At 41.9% G+C, this 23,114-nt stretch overlaps 3 protein-coding genes across 8 annotated transcripts in view; all 3 read left to right on the forward strand.

The window, feature by feature from the left end:
- The first annotated feature begins 479 nt into the window (after positions 1-479).
- GCLM (glutamate-cysteine ligase modifier subunit) lies at positions 480-10,604 on the forward strand. Its single transcript, XM_031614721.2, has 7 exons — positions 480-754; positions 3,230-3,292; positions 3,894-3,978; positions 4,657-4,713; positions 5,267-5,469; positions 6,637-6,751; positions 8,499-10,604. The coding sequence occupies exons 1-7, from the start codon at positions 635-637 to the stop codon at positions 8,666-8,668; spliced, it is 813 nt and encodes a 270-aa protein (XP_031470581.2). The 5' UTR covers positions 480-634; the 3' UTR covers positions 8,669-10,604.
- Positions 10,605-11,086: 482 nt separating this feature from the next.
- DNTTIP2 (deoxynucleotidyltransferase terminal interacting protein 2) lies at positions 11,087-20,546 on the forward strand. Its single transcript, XM_031614767.2, has 7 exons — positions 11,087-11,201; positions 12,125-13,851; positions 14,976-15,111; positions 15,778-15,873; positions 16,251-16,415; positions 17,429-17,538; positions 18,881-20,546. The coding sequence occupies exons 1-7, from the start codon at positions 11,115-11,117 to the stop codon at positions 18,972-18,974; spliced, it is 2,415 nt and encodes an 804-aa protein (XP_031470627.2). The 5' UTR covers positions 11,087-11,114; the 3' UTR covers positions 18,975-20,546.
- Positions 20,547-21,944: 1,398 nt separating this feature from the next.
- BCAR3 (BCAR3 adaptor protein, NSP family member) overlaps positions 21,945-23,114 on the forward strand; it is a 104,611-nt gene continuing 103,441 nt past the window's right edge. For all 6 annotated transcript variants that reach the window (XM_090146328.1, XM_090146329.1, XM_090146330.1 and 3 more), the window contains exon 1: positions 21,945-23,045. The gene's annotated coding sequence lies outside the window, so the exon portion shown is untranslated. The remainder of the gene's footprint in view (positions 23,046-23,114) is intronic.

The following is a 23,114-nucleotide window of genomic DNA, read 5'->3' on the forward strand; positions in this document are numbered from 1 at the left end:
CGTCCTGGGGGCGGCAGGCAGTCCCGGGTCGCGTGGCTTGCGGGTTTCGTGGCTTAGGAAATCAAATCCGTGCTTTTGCAAATCAGCGGCGCGCTCGCCGACACGGCTGCTGCGGAACCGCCGTGACGTCGCGGCATTGCGTTTTAAGTGCCGTCCGAAAGAAGGCACGACAGAACCAAACGGGCACTCGGTTCCTCTGAGGGCCTCTTGCTCGCCTTCTCTGGATCCCCACGCATCACTCACGGCGCCGCGACCGAACCTCGCACGGCCGCGGTGATTTCAGCGAGCCAAACGAGAGCCATCGGCGCGGCGGCCGCAGCCGGGCCCCGCCTGCAGGGCGCGGAGCAGCCCGCCTCGACCGCTCGCTCCGCCCCGCCGGCGCCCAGAGGGCGCTGCTCGCCCCGCGGCGGCGCGCGGAGGGCGCCGGTCGGCGTCGCGCAGGCGCGCGCGCGAGGCGACGACGGCGGAGCGAGCGGCGCTCGGCGCGCGCTGCCTCCCGGGCTGGGCCGCCCCGCCCCGCCGCCCATTGTCCTCGCGCCATGTGACCGCGGGCGGTTACAAAGCGCGGGCCGCCCGCCGCTCCGCCTGCTGAGTCACGGCGCCGCCCGGCGCCGCCGCAGCGCGAGGCTTCGCCATGGGGACGCGAGGCGCCCGCGCTCTGCTGGAGCGAGCGGGCACCCTCAACCTGCAGACCGGCAACCTGCTGAGCTGGGGCTGCGGCCGCAAGAAGTGCCCCGCCACCCCCAGCGAGGAGGTGAGCGGGCGGCCCCGGGCCGGCGAGGGCTCTGCGGCGGGGGGCTGCGGGGCGGCGCCTGAGGAAGCGCTCGGGGCCCTCCGGCGGCGCGTGCGGGCCGCCCGCGGCGATCCGGCCGGCCTTCGGGGCTTCGTCCGCTCGCCTTCCTGGCGCCCGGAGGCGTCGCCCGGCTCCCGTTACGGCGGTGACGCGAGCCGGCAGGCCGTGGCTCGCCGCCGCCGCCGCGAGAAACGCCGACGCCGCGGCGGCCGCTGCGCGGTGCGGGCCGGCCGGCCCGGCGGCGTTCGGGCTGGGGCCGGGCCGATCCTGTGCGCCTGGGGCGGCGGCGGAAACGCGTCGGGCTGAGCGGCCGGTGAAGCGCTGTCCGCCTTGAGGGCGCCGGGGCTGGTAAGCGGTGCTGTTGGAGCTGTGCCTGACGTAGCCGCGTCTGCGTTTGGTCTCGGGGAATCGGGCGTTACAGGGCTGTAAGGCGAGGGGGATCCTCGTGTTTCGTTCAGGAGAATGACGTGACGCAAACTCGAGCAGTGAGGTTTCTCCTTTCCAACTTAGAATTCATTTTAATGCTTCAGTGACGGTGACAAGTGTAGGTGAAGTGCGGTCACTGATGTCTTCTTTGAAGACTAAAGCAATCTGCTGTCTTTAAAAATGTACTTTTGATTAGTACTTTAAACCCATTACCTCTAGCGCTGTGTGTCATCACTGCAATCATTCTCGCTAACTGGGGCCGCCCTGTGGCTGTGGACTACAGAACTGCTGCTTTGCTGTCCGGCCAGGTGCCTGAAGATTGCCCCTGTGCACTCAGCAGAGCTGCTTAGGGCCGCACTGAGATGATGCTGTGTTAGAAGGTGGCTGAGTGTGTTGACTGCGTGCAGACCATGGGAGTGGTGACCATTCGGGAAGGCAGTGCAGTACCAAGGAAGAGCTCCTCATACTTCTGTTTGGCTGTTGTGAAGTAACGGCTTTTTCTTTGGCCCCGTTACTGATAGCTGTGGCCTGTGCGAAATAGATCTTTCAGCTAAGAGGATGCTGCAGCATCACCAGCGACTGGTGTCGGTACCATCTGGAAGGTCATTAAATAAAGAATGGCAGTGTGCATAGCTGGTCTGTTAGGGTATTTCTGGGCGTTTGATTACAGAGATGTTTTCATTTAAACACAAGGCTGCCAACTTGCTGGCATTGCTGGAATTCCAAAAACAGCATAATTTATTGGAAATAAGTGAGTTTGTATCTATTCTGCTTAGCGTGGCAGTGTGTGAGATTCCTAGAGTGAGAACAGAAGTCAGAGGGTTGTGAGGAATGAACCGTAGGGCTGGTAATAGTGAGCTGTAACCGCTGTGCTGCTCAGAGCTGTGTGCCTCGCTGTGTGCCCTGGGGACAGAGCTTTGTTCAATCCAGCAGCAGCCATAGGGAGTGGCAAAGTAGTAGAAATGGGATATACTTCTTGAGCAGTCCTGTACTTTTATTCAGACAGAAGATTGGCTGTGTTGATGGAAACGTAATGTTAAAGAATTCTAGCATCATGGATAGCTGCTTAATGATGTCAGTTCTTGACTTTTGAGTCAATTACTTTATTCTTCACGTTTTAAGTGTTCTTACAGGATTATGTCTTGATCTTTGTGGTGCCCAATTCCTGGATGGTGGTAGAGCCATGGTGTGGGGTGTGATGGGCTCTGAGTTCGTGTTAGTTGTCCCAGGAAACTGCCATTCAGAGAGATAAGAAGGTATTTGCACAGATATAAGATGCCATTTTAGCAACATGGGTTTCTGATGTGCTCCTCTCACAGCAGATACTGTCTGACGGTGCATAGCTTTAGTCTGCAGGGCAGTGTGTTACAGGGAAGGGTACAGGTACAGCTGAAGCACTAGTGCAGTACTCCGTTTGTTAATTAGCTTACTAAGACTTAACAAGTGTAGCAAGGCAAACCTACTCATATTCATAGTCAGAATTGTTATCAGATCTATTTCACATCCATGGAAGAAGGAAAAGTGCAACTGAAGGTAGGATCTGAAGGATCCTCCTATAAATTTGGTACAGTGGAATAGGCAGGTGGAAAAGGGTCGCACCTTGGAAAGAAGCTATGAATATAATAAGTGACTGTAATGTTGTTACAGCATGTATGCTATTATCTGTCTACTTTGCAACTTAATAATCTGTGCATTAAAAAAAAAAAAAAAAACAACAAAACAATGTAGGCCTCTATTTCTTGCATACAATTCCTTTTAGGATGGTGTTGGTCAGAGAAATAAATGAAGTACAGTACTTGTCTTACTGCTAAAACTCTTTGAAAGAGGAGAGGAGTTCTTTTAGAGTTAGCTTGTTTGAACAAGTTTCATATGGAAACTATGGAAAAAGAATCATCTGTGGTTGAAGGAATGGGGTCATGAGTTTACCTGCTGTCTGCCATATGCCTATGAATCATTGTATTTCTATGCAACTGAAACATAAACGCACCTGAATATCAAAATATTTTTTAGGTGCGGGACTGCATTCAGAAAACACTGACTGAATGGAGCTCAAAGGTTGGAGATCAGAATCAGGTAGGAGAGACTGCACATGTTACATTTGAACACAAATATGTTCTTTTAAAATATGAATGAATCTACTGAAATTTTATGAATGTCTGCAGCTCCATATGCCTTAAAATAGTATTTCTCAATCCTTTTTGGTTCTTTTTCTTTGTTTGTTTTCACGTGTGATATTTCTTAGCCTCTTGAGATTCACTGAAGTAAAGAATCCTGTTGATGGGGAAATAAGAATTCTCAGCTGAGGAAGTTGTTGGGTTTCTTTGCTTGCTTTCTTTAGGAAGGTAGTTTGCCATAGGTGTCTCTTTACATCCGAAAAGCAAATTACTTCTAAATGTTGTTTCAGTAATTCATATCAATAAGTTATATATATGTTGTGTGTGGTTGGTTTTTGTTTGGTTTGGTTTGTTTTTTTTTTTTGTTTTTTGTCATACAGTATTTTCCTCTGACTTCACATAGGTTAAGAGGTGCTGTGTTATTTTCTTTTTGTGTAACTGCACTTTCATGCCACTCCTGTTTATGTAATATTTTTGTTGTGGAATTGTGTTTTAATTAACAATATTGTTCAGAAACTTACTGTCACCTATTGACAAGTTTTCTCATGTGATTTCTAAAGGAAATGGCAGAGGTTCTGGAATGTACCATAGCTCAAGCTGTGGAAAAAATGAATCCCGAAGAGAGGGATGAACTGAAAGTAACAGGTAAGAATGCAGATCTTTAAAAAATCTGGTTGGATGAAAGGGTTTCGTATGCTGTTTTTAGTAGGAAGTTTTCATATGTATGTATTTTCTTCTTGTTTTGTAATGGCAAAGTCAAATGTCATCAGTGCTCACTGTCATGCTTACATCAGTTAGCTGAGAAAGACCCAAACATGTTTCAGGTTTTAAAGCCGCTCATCATTTTTCTACTTTAATTTCCATCCCATTGGGACATTTAAAAAATATTTTGTGAATTTTTGACTTGGCTGTAGCAAATTATCACAGGTAATGCTACAGTGAAGAAAAAACATTGGAAGCACCTCTATTTGCATTATTGTGCCAGGTCAAATGTGATGAACTTGGAGGAAGTCCAAAGTAACACTAGTACATCCCAAGGCTCAGTAAGTTCTGAAGAAATCTTTGTACAGCTGTCCTAGCTTTACAGCTTACTGCACCATCTAATTGAAGGAATTCTTATTCTCAGACTGTACAACTCTCAAATTTAAGAGACCAGTGTTTTTGGGCAGTTATGTTCCAGATTTTCTTTGAATTTTTGAACTGATGAATACTCTTAAAAGTTCTTACCAAGAGGTCTTAAATAGTTATTTACTATTGCTGTATACACTATATATTTAGTAATTGCTGGTATGTTCAGCTATTGATTTGTTTCTTTGAAAACAGCAAAACTTTTCATTGTTGGATCAAACTCTTCATCAATCAGAGATGCAGTTGACATGGGTAAGTGTGAAACTTGAAGGCTTTCTTATTTCTTCTACTTCAGTATTTAGATCTAAAATTAGAACATTTTTTCTACTGGAGACGTATTTAATGACTGTCACAAGTATATGCTCTGTTCTTTTAAAGAGAAGCATAAGTAGTCAAGTATAATTTATGCATTATTTCAGTCAGTAAACTTAGCAAATGTGCATCCCTGTAAAAACTCGAGTCTGATTCTTTGCTCCACGCAGAGAAGTTTTTATTCTTTCACACAGATGTTATTAAATAGTGAGAAGCATGTGGTGTTTTTGTAACAGTGATACGATAAGTTTTTACCAGTTTAAAAAAAAAAGGCAACTAACAACACTATGAATTTCACTGTTAACTGATATTTTAGATCTGTAAGTTTGATTCTTGGTTAAAGAAATTGTGTTGTTGTGTTTGGCTTCTGATAGAGAATTCTCAAATGGTGAACTGGAAGCAGTGAAGCAGGAGCTGTGTTTTTGCTGGATTTGAGATGTGATGCTGCTTATGTTCTTACCTCACAAAAAAAAATGCTGTCTTTATTTTTCAGCGTGTTCTTCCCTTGGAGTTGCTCAGTTAGATTCGGTCATTATTGCTCCACCTCCTATTGAAGATGGAACTAACCTCTCCTTGGAGTATCTGCAACCTTATTGGCAAGAACTTGAAACTCTAGTTGAAAACAAAAAGATTGTTGCCATAGGCACCTCTGACCTTGATAAAACACTTCTAGAGCAGCTGTATGTATGGGCACAGGTGAGAACAAACTTCCTAATTGCAGCATTTCTAAGGCAGAATTTTGTTGATTGCCATGTTGTAATAATTTAGTGTATATGATTTGTTATAATAGTTTAAAAAAAGAAAATGGCTCCAGTTATTTTCAGCATCTTACTGACTGTCATAATATTGTTCAACGTGGGGAATGCTCAAGATGTGATTGTCACTTGTTCAGTGTTTTTCTAAACAGGTCCCTGAGGACTGTAGGCCATGGGTCTGTTCAGTAGTAGATTCTTTAAGAAGTCAGGGGCTTAGTTTTGAACATTCTTACGAACAGGACCATAAAAAGTACTCTTAAACCTTAAAGTTTATTGTAGTGATGTTTTGATTATAGCTAGTTGGACTTCAAAGAATGGAGGGGTTTCCCTTTGGAAAATGCTTCTTGAATGCTAAACATAAACAGAAAGAGGAAGAGAGACTGAATCAAGCAACATAATGTTTGCTTGTTCAGTGTGACTAATTGCCTTGTCATACTTGAGTGCCAGAGGTCTGTACTAGCATCTGACCATGCTTTGGAAGCTTAGGGATTTACTGTTTCTATATCAGTTCTTTGAACACTGCTCTTGCACTTCTTTTGTGATATGTGAACATACTGCATCTGTGTAAGAAGTCCTGCTGTGAGTCCTGTTTTATACTCCTTGCTCTGTTATATATTGAGACAGTTCAGGGAATTGATAACCATCTGCATGGTGATCAGGGATGTAGATTGTGGTGATCAGTCAGTGGGAAGTCCCTTTTAACTTGATATGTTTTTATTTGAATATATGAAAAACTGCAAAGTATATATCCTTAATAAACCTGAATTTTGAGATCTTTTTCAAAGTAACACCCCTATAATATTCTCCCTGCAGAGAGGGGGTAGAAATGCTCTAGTACTTAGGGAGCACAATAGACAGGAAGCCATGATGGGTTAGAATGTGCCTCACTGTGATAGTACCTAAAGTGAGATCCCATGCTTGTTTTGTGCCCCATGCTGCAGGAAGTTGCAGGTGTTGGAGTTGGTTGTTGAGCGACACATGAAACTTTTGTCCTTGCTCAGGTCTCACAACAGTGGTCAAGGCAGATTGGTCCAAGCATTATATTAGCAGATGTAAGTGCAAAGAATGACAATGTTTCTTTCTTAAAAAAGCATTCTGTTACTTTCAGGTGAAACCAAGTAGCAATCAGGTGAACCTAGCTTCCTGTTGTGTGATGCCGCCTGATCTCACAGCATTTGCAAAACAGTTTGACATACAGCTGCTAACTCACAATGACCCGAAAGGTAAGACTTTGCAAGACAGCGTAACAGTTCTGCAATGTTCAGATGTGTAATTGTAGCCAAAGGCTTCTACATGCCCATATTCAGTACAGAATTAGGAATGATCTTTCTCTGCACTTCAAACTTCATTACATTTAATTCCTGAACAAAGAACTTTAGAAAGTTCATCTCTACAAAATATTTGTACTGTGTTCTTGCTTTCCCTTCCAGAAAAGGGAGGGAGAGAGGGTGCAAAGGGATCAAGTCTTCCACCATGGGTTAGTCTTTTGAAATAGTTTTAATTGGCAAAAACAATGTAAATATAAGAACAAAGTACTGAATTTTTCTTTACTATGCTTCATTCAAAAATAACTTATTTCTATAAATCACAAACTCGTTTTGTTCTTGGTGAAGGACAGTAAGTGACAAATGGAAGTCCACTTGCCCAGAATCTTTCTGCGGAGTATCTTGCGTGAGAGTGTTGATGGTCAGTTGATCTTTGCAGAATGTTAGAAACAGGAAATTTATTATACTTCATGATGGATTCTTTCATTTGTGATGACTTTCACAAACTCTTTTTGTAACTGTTTGAATTCTTCAGTTGTTTAGAACAGTTTATAAAATGGCTGAAGGACTTTAAGACTTTCTGTATTCTCTAGAACTCTGAGCTATTAGCTCACTAGAATATACCTGAATATTGAATTCATTTCTCTCAAAACTCATCAGATGATCTTTGCTGTAATGATACCTTAAATATCTTGCTGGAACTGTAAGCCTGAAGTCTTAAACAATACTTTGTTCATTCCTTCCTTCCTTTTTCTTCATGATCAACAGCTCACAGTGATCATATTTTTCCTTTTTCTCCTTTTCTCCCTTTCCCCCCTAAGTTTAAAAAAAAAAAAAAAAGACCAGCCCTGTATGAAATGCTATCTAATCACCATGCTTTATAGTATCACCGTCAGAACCAATGAATTATGTCAGTGCTTGAGTATCAGTTCCACCCTAGCAAGCTACAAGATGTATTGCCATTCAATGTGGCAAGTTCCATGTCCAAAACACAACCTGTGATTCAATAGCTAATCTCAGTCAAGAGCCATGAAATGAAGAGAATTTTGATTGAAAATAAGGCAAAGAGACAGTTTCTTATGCATTATTTGCAAGGCCTGGTTTTTCTGTCTTGGTCAGCTGAAAAGTCTTGAGACTATCTTTTGGGAATGCTCCTCATCAGACTGTTGCTTTGACTGACTTTCCAGAGGAAGCTAGGAGAACTTGTATTTTCCTGCTCATCCTGCTTTGTAGCAATTATCCCTGTTTTCCTTGATGCTTTCTGAGCTTATACCCCTGAGTCCCATTATGGGAGATGCTATAAAGGCTGAGCTTCCTGTGGCTGCAAAAGGAACTCTGCTGCTGCTCAGTACTTTGCTGATTTCAGCCTTATGCTTTACTGCCCTCTGATTTGTCTAGCTAGTGTCTCGACTTTAATTTTTGCTTTTTCTTGATAATAGCTCTGCTGATCAGCTCCATTAGATGTGGTGGAATTCTCTGTTTATTGGTTCAATGGAAAATAATGTTTGTTGAAAGGGAAAAACTGTCCTGAAGATTTCTTCTGAAATGTTGAATGGAATTTCCTTTGCATGTATTTGGAAGGAGTGGAGTACCTGACACTGCTGAAGGTTTTCACTGTAGGCAAAAGATTCTCTTACTAAGTGTTGCTTTTTGCAGCTGTTTATCTGGCATTATTTAAAGCTTGAATCTTCCTTTTTAACTTTAGAATTACTTTGTGAAGCAAGTTTTCAAGAAGTTCTTCAGGAAAGCATCCAGAACGTCAAAGCACGCGAATGGGTTCCTTTATGGATTCTGCGGTATTCAGTCATTGTTAAAAGCAGAGGAATTATCAAGTCCAAAGGCTATATCATGCAAGCTAAAAGAAATGCCTCTTAAAACACTTCATCTTTTTTTATTCTTTGAAATGGCCTACTGTTTTAATTTCTGGGGGATGGGAGGAACATGCCTTTTTCATAGAGAGACTTTTACATCATTTATAACAAAGACCAAAAGTTGTAATTATTGAGTATGATGTCAGAAGGAGGATCTGCAGTGTTCTAATGATATATTTTTTAATGTACTGAGCAGTTCATTAAAAATGTTTTGGTTTTACTGTTGAAATGATCTATAAAGAAAGAGCTTAAAATATTTCTTTTTATGACCAGTTCACTGTAGGAGTTCTGATTATATTTTAGCTACCACTAGGCAGTATAGAGAAACATATATTTTTAAATTTAATTTCTCTTTAATATTTACTAATCTGGTAGGTACATAGATTTCAAACATTCAAGGACTGATTTTTATAGAAAATTGTCATCTTTCATGGAAAAAATATTCTAAATAAACTATCTTTACTTCCTATGTATATAGGCAAATTAGTTTAATTTGTGTGGATGGGAAAAATTGGTTTATTTTTAATATCATGTTTAAAACAAAAAAGCAATCCTCTGATTTAGAAAAGATGCATCTTCCAAATTGCTTTACTGCTAATTACTTGAATTCCTTTCTTCCTGTCTTTTGTGCCTGTGTGCTTTTAGTACTTGACAAGTGATGGCATCTTTGCCACTTCAAGTAGAAAATGTTTCATTGTGTGTTTAAAATAAGAACTGGAAACGAATGATGATAAATGTGTTGATCAGAAATCAAATAGGACTTGGTTTGTCCTCAGCTGCGTGTGTTTGTTCTTCTAACATTTAGGAGCTATGCAATCTGAATCAGCCATGGCAAAAACAGTGGGAAATGTTCAGGCTGCTGACTGTGTGATCATGTAAAAGGGATGATAATTCTGAGGATTGCCTTGGAAACAGCCTTGCTTGGGTGCCATTCAGAAATAAAGGAGACAAAAATTGTCTTAGACTTAGATATCTTTCTGCTTGGAAGTAGCTTAATGCTCTGGCTTTGAAGTCTTAAGGAGAAATGGCTGCAGCTAAGGCTGGTTTAATGTGCTCTATTGGAAAGGCCTTTAAATTTCCTTGGCATTTAAATCAGAATAGATGGCAAAAAAAGCTCTGTCTGTTCAGCAGGGGCTCTAAGTGTCTAAACTCCAATGCTCATTTTCCTCTAGATTTCAGGTGGGAGTTGCTAGTACTTCTTACTAGTTCTAGTTACATTATTTGTACATATTTATTTTGCACTTTGGGCTGCGAGGAAACAAATTTCCACCATCTTTTAAATTCTATTGTGCTAGCAGTGAGTGGAATCTGTGTGCTTGTAGGCACTGTGTGGAAATACCAGCTGGCTATGAACCATTCCACTGAGTTACAGGATGATTCTTTGAGATACCTTTGAGTTCGTTACTATCTTACATGTATATGGCAAACCCTAGGAACATGTGGATTTCTACTACTGCTTCAGTTGTTTTGATAAACAAGAGGCAGAGAACTTGAACTAGTAATGCATCAATAAAATGTTCTGGTTTTTTTCCTCCTAAACAAAATATAGGATTTTTTTACGTTGGGTCAGTGTGCATCAGATCTGGAAAAGGAGGTGTTTCCTTTGTACCTTGTGTATGGCTCTGAGTTGTGTGCTGCTGCTGATTAACCACTCTGAACTGATTGCTGCCATTATTTGATTGCATGTGTGTTCTGTAAATGATTCCCTAAAATAAGAGCTGTGCTAAAACAATGTGCACGTTGCCCGTATGGTGTCATTATTTACTTTCCAGCTATCAACAAACTCTCTTGCTTTAGGAAAACGCCCTTTAAGACAATCTTGTTTTTGTGATGTCCCTGATAGCATAACGATTTATCAGCTTCTCAATGTTACTTTCGGTGCAGAAGGCTGAGAGGTGGCATTTCTTTCAGAGACGAATTAAAAACTGAAGTTCTTGTAGGTGTTGTATGAATTCTCATTGCCCTCCTTTTCCACCGTATCGGAGGCTTTGTGCAAACACGTGTATTTTAAGCTGAGCTCTCACCGTAGAATGGCGTTTATCGCCGCGCTGCGTGGTGCGATACGGGGAGGGGAAGAACAACAACAAAAAAAGAGCGCTGTCGCTACTCAAGAGGCGTCGTAGTTCGCGTTCCTCCCCCTCTCTGCTTTCACCTTTGCTCCAGACTTGGTTCTCGGGGCCTGCCTGCTCGCACCAGCCATTAAAACGAACGGGATGTGAATGCGGGGAAGCTCGGGCCGCCTGAAGCGCCGTGCGTTGCGGCGGGCGGCAGAGAGCGGGCTGCGCCATCGCCGTTCCTTCCCCTTCCTTCCTCCGCCGCCCCCCCTCCCGGCCGTCTTTCCGCGCTGGGGCCGGAACTCCGCCGCGGCCCGCCGGACGCTGGGGGTGCCGCCCCGCGGAGCGCCGCCGGAAGGGCGGGCGGAAGGGGCGGGCGGCGGCGCGGCCCGCACCATGGTGGCCACCAGGCGGGCGGCGCGGCGGCGGGAGGCGGGGGCGGCGGCGGCGGCCGGGGGCGCCGGGCCCGGCGGCGCGACGGAGGTGAGGGGGGCCGGGAGCGGGCGGGCCGCTGCCTGCAGCGCGGGGTGCCGGCGCGGGGCTGCGGCGGCCATCTTCCCTCTCGCGCGTCGGCGCGGGCGGCTCGGGAGCTGCGCGGCACGGGCGCGGGGCCCGGCACGGGGCCGCGGGGTCCCGCCGCGCTCCGGCCGTGCCGCCGCCCGCGGCGCCGAGGTCCTCGTGTGCCGAGCGGCCGCGTGGCGGTTCGGGTTGGAGGCGAGAGCCGGCCTCGGGTCGGCTGGTTTTGTTCTTCCCGTTGCACGGCGGTTGCGTTAGCGCCGTTCTGAGGCCTTTTCGCAAGGTATGGAGCGAGTCGTGCGAACGCGGAGCGTTCAGGTGACGGGTTTTATGTCGATCCGGCTTTATTCCGTTAGGAAATACCTTGCAATCCGAGAATGCTCTTTCTGCAGCAGGGGAAGCGTTTCCACCATCTTGGTCCGCTTTGCAGGGTCACTTCCAAGCACTGGAGAAGCAGGCATTGCAGTTGCGGTGCAGACACCGTCCCTATGGCTGCTGGCACAGGCAGAGCTTTCAGGCGTGCCCTGCCTGTGGCTGGGCTGACACGCCGCATCGCTGAGCAATGTGTGCACGTTTCTGAATGTCTTCTCTGGACCTGCTTCCTGTGACAGCTTGCCAGAACTTATGGATTGAGGCAGAGTACCGATTTTATGTTCTTGATGTTATGGTTTTTCTCTATTCTGTGATTTTGAACAAGAGACAATAAACAAATAATTAAGTAAGGGATGATATAGTAATGCTTCTTCCACATGGATGGGGCTCCTTGGAGATGTGTACCATGGTATCGGCACAATAAGGTTTGTGTAAGAAGGATTGTCAGGGATTTGTGTGCTGTGTCTTTTATGTGATTATTTTATCCTTTAATACCACATCTTGTTTTCCTCTTCTAGACAGTATCTGCTGAAATTGGTACTTCAGTATCTACAAGGATGTCCACAAGGAGTAAAGCAGTTTGTAAACCTGATGTAATTCGGGAATCTCAGCTGGAAGAGGTGGACCATGCAGGAACAAAACCAGATGTCATTGATAGCACAGAGATGCAGATTAGTAGAAATGAGAATACAGCTGTTCATTCAGCACAATCATCTGCCGATCCACAGGCTGATGGAGATGTGTCAGAGGCAGAATCAAACTGCTCTGCTGTGTCTGGTCTTCAGACACCTCTGTTTATAAGAGTAACAAGAAGGCGACAAATTGTAGTTCCTTATCAACCAGCTTCTCCTTCCAAAAAAAGACATAACAGGACTGCTTTTCTAAACGAGTTAAGCAGAACTGTAGATGAAGATGATGTTTCTGAAGCTGAGTCTTCCTCCTCTGCTGTTTCTGATGTCCGGATGCCTAGTGTTACCAGAACTACAAGAAACAGGCAAAGCAGGAGAAAGTTGCAATCAGATCTAGTTTGTGAAGTCCAGAGTGAAGATATCTCTGATGCAGAGTCATGCTGTTTTCATATGGAGCCATCCATTGCTGCCAAACGAACTACTAGGAGCATGCGAATGAAACTGCAAGCAGAAAATACTCAGCATGCTGAGAAAGTAAACAAAATTGTTTCAAAACCTGAGAATATAATTGAGGACACAGTTAATTCTGAGTCAGACCTAATTTCTGACTCTAGCCCTGCTGCAGAATGTAACACAGAAGTTGCTTCCTTTGTCACTGAGTGTAATAAAGAATCTGGTTCGCCTAAGAGCAAATGTTCTCCCAAATCTGCTAATGTAATCCCAAGTGAAGATGTGAAACAGAACTTTTTGAATGATATGGCACCCAGTAGTCCTAAAAAAATGGAAGAAAAAAGTACTACTGAATCACCAGTAAAAAAAGCATTAACAGATACTCTGGTTGTTGGGGTAGATGATTCAGAGGAAGAAAGTGGCCAGATGCAGGAAGAGCGCAGTAAAGTACCCAGAAAGGTGACATTGAAGAATATGGATGTTTGTTTGATGGACTGCATGAGTCCCAAACTGTTTTTAGAATCCCCAGGGAAAATAACACCAAATGAAAATGAAGCCGTGCCAGGAAACAGAAGACTAGATGCTGAAGCAGATGTTCAGAGACCTTCCACCCATGCCTGTGAATTAAGAAAGGGTGAACAGTCTAGTGCAGTGAGCAGCTCAGGGAAGGATGTGTCTGTTGCACAAATGACTGATAGCATAGTTAGTAGCTGTAGAATGGTTGGAATCAGTGTAGACAGCAGTGAAAACCAAACAAGAGAACGTGCTGAATTTGTATCCTGCAGCAGCGAAAGATCCAGTGATGAAAATGATTCCTTTGCATTGTTACTGAGCAAAGATGGAAGTGGTGAATCTGAGAACTGTGATGCGACAGAAGAGAATCTGAGTGACACAGAGGCAGAAGAGAGGACTCCTTCTGTGAACAAATCTTTAGAAAAGAATTCACTGCACGTTGAAGGGCTTTTTGTAATTGATACTGAGCCTGGCATGGGTTCCAGCCAAAAGTATTACCTAGATCAGGTAGACCATGGTAGTGATATTGAAAGTAAGCATGAAGGGAGTGAAAAAGTTGAAGAATCCTCAGATCTAGAGGAGGCTGAAGAGGAACTAATAGATGAAGATGAGAAAGATGAAGATGATGACTTGATGAAAAATAAAATTGATGTGTAAGTATCTTTCCAGGAATAACTAAAAAAACATGCATTGCATTAGATATATGCATCAGATATGCATGCTACACACTAAACGGCACAGAATAAAAGGGAGTAGTGTTGTCACAGATTTGGAAAATTGCGTTGTTCTGATTATCACGTAGAATTGTAATTCATTTATTTTTTTCAGTTTTACATGTAGCAGAACAGAAATATCTGAAATATGTAGGCATCTTGAGGCCTTGTATGCATTCAGCTTAAAAATGAAATGTGAAACTGGTTTAAACTGGTCAGGCTGACTTAATTGCTTACTCGGGTCACAGTTTTCTTGCTAATCTTTTATTTTTATATTACTTTTAGTTCAAATGTAAATAATAGAAATCCAGTAGATGACTTACACATTGCTTAGTTAGATCATCCTTTTTAATCCGTAAAAGTTGCTCTTATGTTCATGGTTTAAAAGAAAGTTTATCTATCTAAGCATTCTAGCTATCTGATACACCTGTTTAAATATCATCATATTTTTCCATAGTACTTGATAGGTGCCATGCGTTCTTCTTATTTGAAGGCTCTTTTTGAGTCAGCCATCATATATTGTTTAATAGCGTAGTTCCTAGCTCTGTTGTACAATTACTTGTCATTCCAGACAACGTTTCTCTGATGAATTCTGGTACCTTCATATTTTTCACTAAGAGCTGAAAATAATTTCAGGCTCTTTTTTTTTTTTTTTTTTTTTTTTTTTTTTTTTTACCCCTCCTCTTCAGCTAGCAAGCTTTTAAATGTGTAGGAGGAGGACGCTGGTTATAAGTTATTTTGGCATGGTTAAGCAAACTAAGAACTAAATTTTATGGAGGATAAAAATATCTAAGATAGAATAGAGCATTGGAGTAAATGTGAAGGATCTGTGGAAGTGAACGCACAGGAGTTGCTCTTTATCCAGTCCTCACTCGGTATAATGGCATCAGTGAACTTGTCACAGTTTAATGATGTATTTCTTCTAGATATTGAGACCTAAAAGTCTCTATAGTGCTGAACATAAGTTGGAAAAAGATGAAAAATATTTTTTTCTGTTTTTTCCTCTCACAGGGCATTATGAGATTTGATACAATTTTCTAATCATTTACTGTTTCCCTTTTTAGTTTGCATCTTTCCAGCAGCATAGACCCTGGTTTGAATATCAGGAAGCTTGGAGGTTTATATATTAGCTTTGATGGAAAAAAACAAAAAGCTAGTTCAAGTGTAATTAAGCAACTGAAGGAAAAAAAGAAGGACCAGGTAATGTGTTTACAGTTTTGCAGTTGCCTACAACTATGGTAATACAGAGTTGTTATTTTAAAGAAGTATCTTATTTTCTGCTTTGCTGAGAACTTGTACTTTTTTTGGCTAACATGTGTTAACAATTGGTTTCAATGGTTAGAATTCAAATACATATGACACTTCAGAAACTGAAAACCAGCTTGTATATGAGTGTTGTCTTGTAAAATAAGAAGTTAATTGTGCATACATTTTGCCTAATGGTACAAACTGAAGGTCTGCTAATGAGATCTGTAGTTCATAGCAAGAATGAATTTCAGCAAATACAGGTTTGTACCATACTAGTATGAGATAGTAGTTTTATTTCAGAATACCCTTTGAGATAAAGAAAGTCCATTGTTTTCATTGGGAGTGTTTTCTTAGACATCGACAATAACCCTCTTTATTCTGGAGCGTTTGCTGCCTTGCTTCTTCCAGAATTAACTGTTACTGGCCAGGGTTCTGCTCTGCCTATACGTTTTGAGTGTCTGTGCTTCTTTTGGTGGAGACTAAAGAGGGAGTTTGAACTGAAGTATTTTATTACAATGATTATGTAGATTCTGCATCATTCGTTTGGTATGCTCTGTAAATGCAGGTGAATGGTAAAACTGATATCTCTGACTGATGTTTAAAAAATAACTCTTGCAGCTCTTGCAGAAGAGTATAATAACCCCGGATTTTGAAAGAAAGGAATGTGTCCCACCCCTCAGGGAGTCGCTTCAGCAGCTAAAGAAACAGCGCAGAGTAAGTAAAGAGCCATAATGCCTCAGGTGACAAGAGAAGGTGCTCAGTAGAAAGCCCCACACTGGGACTGCGTACAGGGCTTGCAGGAAATGGAGTGATGAACTACAGTCTAGTTTATTCCTTGAGCCGTGCTGTTTATGGCCATCCTTTCAGCCTTTTAGTAATCAGGGCAGTGAAGGGCAATATAATATGTGCTCACATTATACAAATCTGTGGTTAATATAGTGCTGATGACCTTGTTAAAAGAGTCATCAAATATTTTTGAATGTACACAGTTAAGTTTTAAGTGCTTTATCAGTCCTTTGTAGGTAGAAGTGGGGGGGATCCCAACTGTATCCTGTCCTGGTAACTGAATGCAACTTTGTTTTTCTTGATAGGCAGAGCGAGAGAAGACAACAGGTGATGGCTGGTTTGGTATGAAAGCCCCAGAAATCACAAGTGAACTGAAAAATGATCTTAAGGTGTTGAAGATGAGAGCTTCTTTGGACCCCAAACATTTTTATAAGAAAAATGATAGAGATGGTCTGCCCAAATACTTCCAGGTAAGGAAAAAGCAAAAGAAGGCGCTGTACTACTTTCTGCCATTTTGAACTATTACTCTCAACCTACTTTCTAGATAGTCTCTATTTTTGTTGATTTAATTTCCTTAGCTAAATTAGTAAGTGTATTGAGTACAGTTGAGTTTACAACTGCTTAACTCTATTGTGTAGGTGTATATGCTATTTTTTATTTTGGCTGGTCTCACAGGCCTGAACAAGCGCGTGGCTTAATTCCTATTTTGAGCCTTCAGTGACTGGAGGTTCACTGTTTTTTAAAGTATTAGCTTTTTTAACAAGTGCATAGATAATTAGCATTTATTTTCTTCTTAGCTAATATAGTTTGAATGGAGACGACTAGTTTTGTGATCCGCTGGAATTTATGCTACTGTAGCTTTCATCTTTGAAATGCTTTGCATAAAGAAAACATGCAAGAAGAAGGAAAACAAAGAAAATTACTACAGAAACTGTAGAAGTAGATTTGGTTGTATGTACTTAAGTCTTTGAATAGTTAGTATTCTTGACATAATTGATTGCATCTCCACTTCTTGCTAAAGGATGAATTTTATTGCATGTATAAGACATTAAAATTACATCAGAACTTGCTAACATGCAAACTGGGAGAAACGGGAGGCTCTATAGCCAGAAGTCCTTATTAGACCTGGGTTATTGAGAGTCTAGCAGTGTAACTACTAGACAGTCATCGCTCGTGGGGTTTCCTCCTTGGGACAATGTTTGAAACTTAAGAACTGAATTTTTTTAGTGAATGTAAGAATTGATGCAGTAGTCTAATGTTGAAAATTGTGCAGTTCTAAAGCTCAGACTCTCCTGTATGCAGTAAATGTGAGACAAAAAGCAATTTTGCATGCAAAACATAGTTTTTGTTTTCTGATATTTTGTGCTTTTTTTTAATAATATCATTTTGATCTTCTCTGTGTCTTTAGAATTGTAACTAAAGATTAAAAAAAAATCCACATATTGCTATTACAGTAAGAATGCTCATAATTTTTATTTCCTAGGTTGGAACTGTGCTTGATTCTCCCATAGACTTTTACCATAGTCGAATTCCTAAGAAACAGAGGAAGAAAACAATTGTTGAAGAGCTGCTTGCGGATTCTGAGTTTAGAAGGTATTTAAAATTTTTGTAATTCTAATACCACATGTAAGAGAGGTGTATTTTTAACTATATAACTCTCCTATCATTTCTGATCAGCTTAAATGTTTTTCAAGTTCAAATAAAAAACGTAGTCTGTTTTAGCACTGCAATTGAGAAGATGAAGGGACATATTTTTTATCATCATAAAAGGGTTTGATCCAACTCAGGCATCATCACTATTGACAGTCTCTCTTAAAATAGTCAGCATTGGAAAGAAAACACTCAGACTTGTTCTGGTTTCCTTATTAACTGTCCATGCAGGCAGGTGCCAGAAACCTGAACCAGTGCTTTATGCATATGCATCAACATTTTTGTTGTTTGTTTGTTTAAAGACTGATTAACTGTTCTTGGTGTAAATTGTAGAAAAGTTCTGGCTATAATTCTGTAGGAGTTGTTGGTGGGATTTCATTTCATGAGCACATCAGTCTGCCAGCTGTCACAGGAGTTAAAACTATACAGTATGATTGGATGAATTCATGTCTGCCTCACTGCCAGATTTCTTCAAGCGATCCCTGAGTTGGTCCAGTTGCATATTGGTTATTACATGATGCTAACGTGCATTTCTCATTTTCACCATAATGACATGTTTTCTTGGAAATAATACGTGATTTGTCTAATAAGGTGGCCATTAATGGGCTTGTAGTTTCATTTTTAACGGAAGTTAATATGGCTACTTCTTAACTTTAGTTTTGTGGCTTGACTGATTCATAAGGAATTATTAGGAGCAGTGTTAAAAAAAAAAAAGAATGCGTCTGAAATTTGATCAATTAATTTCTGTTATGACTAGTTAAGGCTTTAACTAGTGATTTTAGTGTTAGTGCAAATTTTTTGAGTTTACTCTTGCAATTAAGTGTTAGCACTACTAACTGTGCAATGATCCATTATGATAGGTACATAAAAACCCCTTATATTAGAGGAGCTAGCTGCTCGTATGCAATACATACATCCTGTTCTCTGTTAGTCTCACCTCCGTCTCCGGTCTTGAATAGAGTAATGTTGATAGTAAGTTCACTGAGAGAAATGGGTTTGTTCTCCATTGCATTGTCAAAATTGATGAATCTTCCCATTGTGAACTGTCCACAAAAAGAGCAGCTTTTTAGCATGCTGTCCAAAATGTGATTTATATATGCCATGAAAAACCAGCGATTATATCAGAGTTATTGAGTTTTCAATCAAATTATTTCCAAAACAAATTCACCTGCATTTATCTGTAATCCAAGTGTCAATATCCTTTGATCTATGCATAAGTGTCCATATTATCTTTTCCTGAACTTTGATTTCCCATGCTTAAAAGTAAATTGTCTATTTTGTTCAGATATAATAAAAGGAAGTATCAGGAGATCATGAGTGAAAAAGCAGCTTATGCAGCAGGGAAGAAGAATCGGAAGAAGAAGAAATTTCACAATTAAGACTTGAAGAAAAATAACAAGCTGGAACTACTTATTTGTCATAAATCTTTTCTCAGACTGCTTTGATTTGTGGTGTGATTTTTTTTTTTATTATTTTTTATTTTTTTATTTTAAAACTAAGGGTGATGTAAATTGAGAGTTAAGGAATTTATTGCAGTAGGAATTTGGTAGAAGCTTTATCAAATTAATCAGATATCTAAAATTGTGTTTATATGAAAGACTGATGAAAATTAATGTTTATTTTAAAAGTTAACGATTTGAAAGCATGTTGTTTAATCTGAGCACAACATCCAACTTTATGGGTTACGGCCTGATCAGTTTTCAGTCTTAACATGAATGAATTAGCAAATTTAGTTTTAAGATAGGTGCGTAGTTCACTTTGGCACCTGTTATGTATTACAGAAAATTTTACCACATCTTATCAGAATGCTGCTGGCCAAGTTTGTAACAGGGTGTTGAGTATTAGCTTGGTTGTAGAGAGTTTATTTCATTGTAGAGAGTTTATTTCAACAGTGAACATAGCAGAGCTGAGAATGTCCCAGAATTCAGCATAAATGCATATACTTACATGCATACACATATATAAATAATATATATAAATTATAAAATAAATAACATTTATTAATAAATTGATAAATATATGCAATAAATAATGTGTATTCATACATAAAAATTTAATATCCAGTCTTACATCACTTAAGCCTTACCATATGATTGTTTAATGATTTTAGTGACAATAATTCAGTAGTTGGGTCCATTTCTAGAGTACAGTATCCAGACTGATCTGATAGCTGTTGGAATAGTTCTTCAGGAAAATGAATATGGTGAGTTTGGTAGAACTAAAGACAGTATCAGTTCAGTTTCTTTTCTGTGTCAGTTCATAACTTCTTGTGACTGCTAAATGTTGTGCTGTTTGTTTGCTTTTTAATGACCTTGTTCTTGCATTGCTGTTTCAGTTAGTACAACTCAGTTACTCTCCTTAGATAGCAGAAACTAAAGAGGGAGAACTATCGCTGCATTATCTTGGATGAACTGAGTGAGGCAAACTTAGACAAGGTTATCAAAAGTCCAGCAGTGTTCATTGTTTTATTATAAGAAGAATGAATTTCAGAGGTTGCAGATTTTACACAAGAAGGATGTTCTTGACCAGTGTTTAACCATATAATTTTTCACTCTGCAGAGTAAGTAGTTGGGGGGTGGGGTGTTCGTTCAACAGTCAGCAGTTTGTGCTGGAGAGAGATGAAATTGGCATATATTGATCACCAGCTGAAGTTCGAGAGAAAATTTCCCATGATCGTGTAGATTTTCTTGTATTTCTCTGAAGCTAATCGTAAATCCTTAATCATGCTGTCAAACACAGATGGGAATCTGGATTTTTATAAGTCCTTAGTTGCCTGGAGATAAATTGTGCACAAAGTGAAGTGAATTTGTTGGAAGTGTTGAACACATAAGAAGTAGAACCACCTGGCCCCAAGTCTTAACTAATGCATAGATATTTCAATACAGTCATGTGTGCTACAGTCTTGAACCTGTAAATGATAAACCAATAAAAACAACTATGGTGTCTTGTTCTCTGGATGGGAAATGGAAGAAGAAAATAAGGAATACTGAACACTGAGGAAAGAAAACAAGCCACCACAGTAGTTGTCATTTTGTTGCATCCCTAACTTCAGGAAAGCAATGTACTGCTCTGAAAGACCTTCAGAAAGAGAAGTGAGCTTTGGTTGTACACTGCAAGCAACAGCTTCGTGTCTGTTGCTCAGTCTGCTCAATAGCTTACTGCAGATCTTAAAACAATTTATGTTCAACGTTGCTAGTGAGGGATTTTTATGTTCTGTATCCTTCCCGTTCCTTCAGATGTTCTAACATCTGTTGTGCCACGTGCTGTGCCCAGCATGTGCCTGCGTTCTCTGTGAGCAAGAGGTGAGTTGAGCTGGCCAGCGTGTGCAGTGGTTGCCTGCTTGCTGTCAGTCGTTGCCCCAGCTTGCACTTCATCCTCTTTCAGGGAGAGTGTTGGTGGTGTGTTGTCTCCCAGCTACTGATTTCGTAGAAGTATAGGAACATAATGCTTCAGGCTACCCTTAATTGAATTTGTTTACAAGTGACAAATTTTAAGTTGCTGGGGAAAAAAAAAGATTGCATAAACTTATCAGATGTCTCTGACAATACTAAAAAAAAAAAAAAAATATTGTGAAACATTGATGTAGTTTGAGAAACTATTTGCTTACAAATTACAAGTATTTTCTTGTAACTGCTGTCAGAAATACTTGCATTTTATTGATATAAAATGTCACTGACAATTCTCTCTGGGGATTAAAGAGCAATTGGAATGTTTATAGGTCTATGTATGCAATGACAGCTGTTTTGGATGTCACTGGGATGTTGTGTGTGGATAGAATTCCTTTCTGCTTCACGCTCCCCTGGCTGAGCCTGTGTTTCCCATGGCCTTGGGCAGAGAGCAGCTGAAGTTGCTGCTGCAGCTAGCTCAGTCTGTCTGCTGGGTGCTGCAGCTGGGGCTGTCTGGGGTCCAGAGGGCTTAGGCTGAGGTGACAGAGCTGTTGTTATTGGTGCGGTACCACCACTAGACATGCTTAGTCTGCATGCAGAAGTAAAACTTACCGTTTTTCTTTGCTGTGCTCATTGCTCACGTGTCTTCCTTTTCCATTCTTTGGGATAACCTCCGTGTATCAACTTAGTCTCCTTAGGACTGAAGCTTTCTAATGGTCTGTCCCATTTATATTGCTTGTTGCAATTCTCGTATTCCAACTGATTCTCTTACTGCGTTCAGACAGTGAGTGTATTGCCTTAGCATTCCTCAGAGCACGCTTTGCACACACGTCTCGCAGAACGTGTCCCTGTGCTGCTGCTCTACCCCGTGTGCTAATATCCAGGAGCTCCCTGCTTCTTCGGCATGCAGTTCTGTCTGTTAGGCTTTTGTCACGTAGTGGCACTTAAATATCGCTTCCAGTATGCAAAGGTGTGTATGTAAAAGCCTCCACCTTCCATTTTTTTGCTGGGAACAGGGCAAGTTGGATGAGACTGTCCTTAAATAAGAAAAGTGGACAGGAATAGCATTGAGGTTTGCTGGCGGTGACTGAACAGGGAGGAGGGCTTTGCTGTCTCGCTGGTGTTGCTGCTTGGTATGGGATTCATGTTGGAGATCGGTGATGGCTGTTTGTTGTAGGTTCTGGCAAAATCGAATGTTTCTGCAAAAGGCTGCATGTATTCTGTAGCTAGGGAACATTCCAGAACCGGTGTCTGCTGTAAATCAGCAACGGTTAATGTTATTAATAGCATGCTTTTCACTTTGAATAAGAGGCCAGAGGCACATATGCAGGATAGGAATGCATTTTTAATATTTCTCAAATATACTAACATGAATCAAATCACGAATGTTTTTATCAGCCACGAATACATTGTACGCGTATTTCAGTCGAATACAGTCAAGGTTGGTTTGCTGCTGCTGTCGGCTGTTTCCTGCCCACGCTTTCCATTCATTTTTCTGCTGTTACTGAAATGGCCCTTTATTTAGAGGGTAGGTGTAGGTTTGATTAATTCAGGCGTTCAGTGCTGTGGGCGAGCAGTGCTTGGATTGCTGTGCAAAACTGCTTTCTGAAAGCTGTTCTGGAAACGTAGTAGCTTACGGTGGTTTGCCAAAGATGGTGCTGATGTAGAGGTTTGCTTGGTGGCTTGCTTTTTACTTTCTTTTTTCATACCCGCTCTTTGCACGAGCAATCCAAGGGGGGCTGCGCGCTGCCTCTCCTCAGCATCTGCACGGCCGGCCGCTGCTTCTGCCCGCGCGCCTCGCGGCTCCGTTGTCGCGCGCCGCCGACCGTTGGTGGCCGCGCGCCCGCCGACGAACGGATGAGGGAGGAGGCGATCGGCGGTCGCCGCGGCGTCGGTGCGCGGCAACTCTCCGTTTGCTGCCGGTGAAGCACTTCAGTGCGTCGCTCCTCGGCGGAGGCTCGAGTCCAGACGGCTGCCGCCGCTGTCTCCGCCCGTTCCCAGCCTTCCCCGCTCCGCCAGGCACGTCGGGAGGCGGCCCCGGAAAGGTCCGCCGGGCAGCGGCAGGTAGGCACACCCGGTTACTGCTGGGGTGGGGGAAGGGACGGAGGAGAGAGGTGAAAAGTTGAGGTGGGA

This window comes from Phasianus colchicus, chromosome 9 (genome assembly GCF_987193195.1).
Source record: "Phasianus colchicus chromosome 9, bPhaCol1.hap1.1, whole genome shotgun sequence".
In the NCBI taxonomy this organism is placed as follows: Eukaryota; Metazoa; Chordata; class Aves; order Galliformes; family Phasianidae; genus Phasianus; species Phasianus colchicus.

Coding starts and splice junctions, on each gene's coding strand:
- GCLM (XM_031614721.2), top strand. CDS start 635: ATGGGGACGCGAGGCGCCCGCGCTCTGCTGGAGCGAGCGGGCACCCTC. Junction 755..3,229: donor CCGCCACCCCCAGCGAGGAG/GTGAGCGGGCGG, acceptor AATATTTTTTAG/GTGCGGGACTGCATTCAGAA. Junction 3,979..4,656: donor GGATGAACTGAAAGTAACAG/GTAAGAATGCAG, acceptor CTTTGAAAACAG/CAAAACTTTTCATTGTTGGA.
- DNTTIP2 (XM_031614767.2), top strand. CDS start 11,115: ATGGTGGCCACCAGGCGGGCGGCGCGGCGGCGGGAGGCGGGGGCGGCG. Junction 11,202..12,124: donor GGCCCGGCGGCGCGACGGAG/GTGAGGGGGGCC, acceptor TTCCTCTTCTAG/ACAGTATCTGCTGAAATTGG. Junction 16,416..17,428: donor GTCTGCCCAAATACTTCCAG/GTAAGGAAAAAG, acceptor TTTATTTCCTAG/GTTGGAACTGTGCTTGATTC.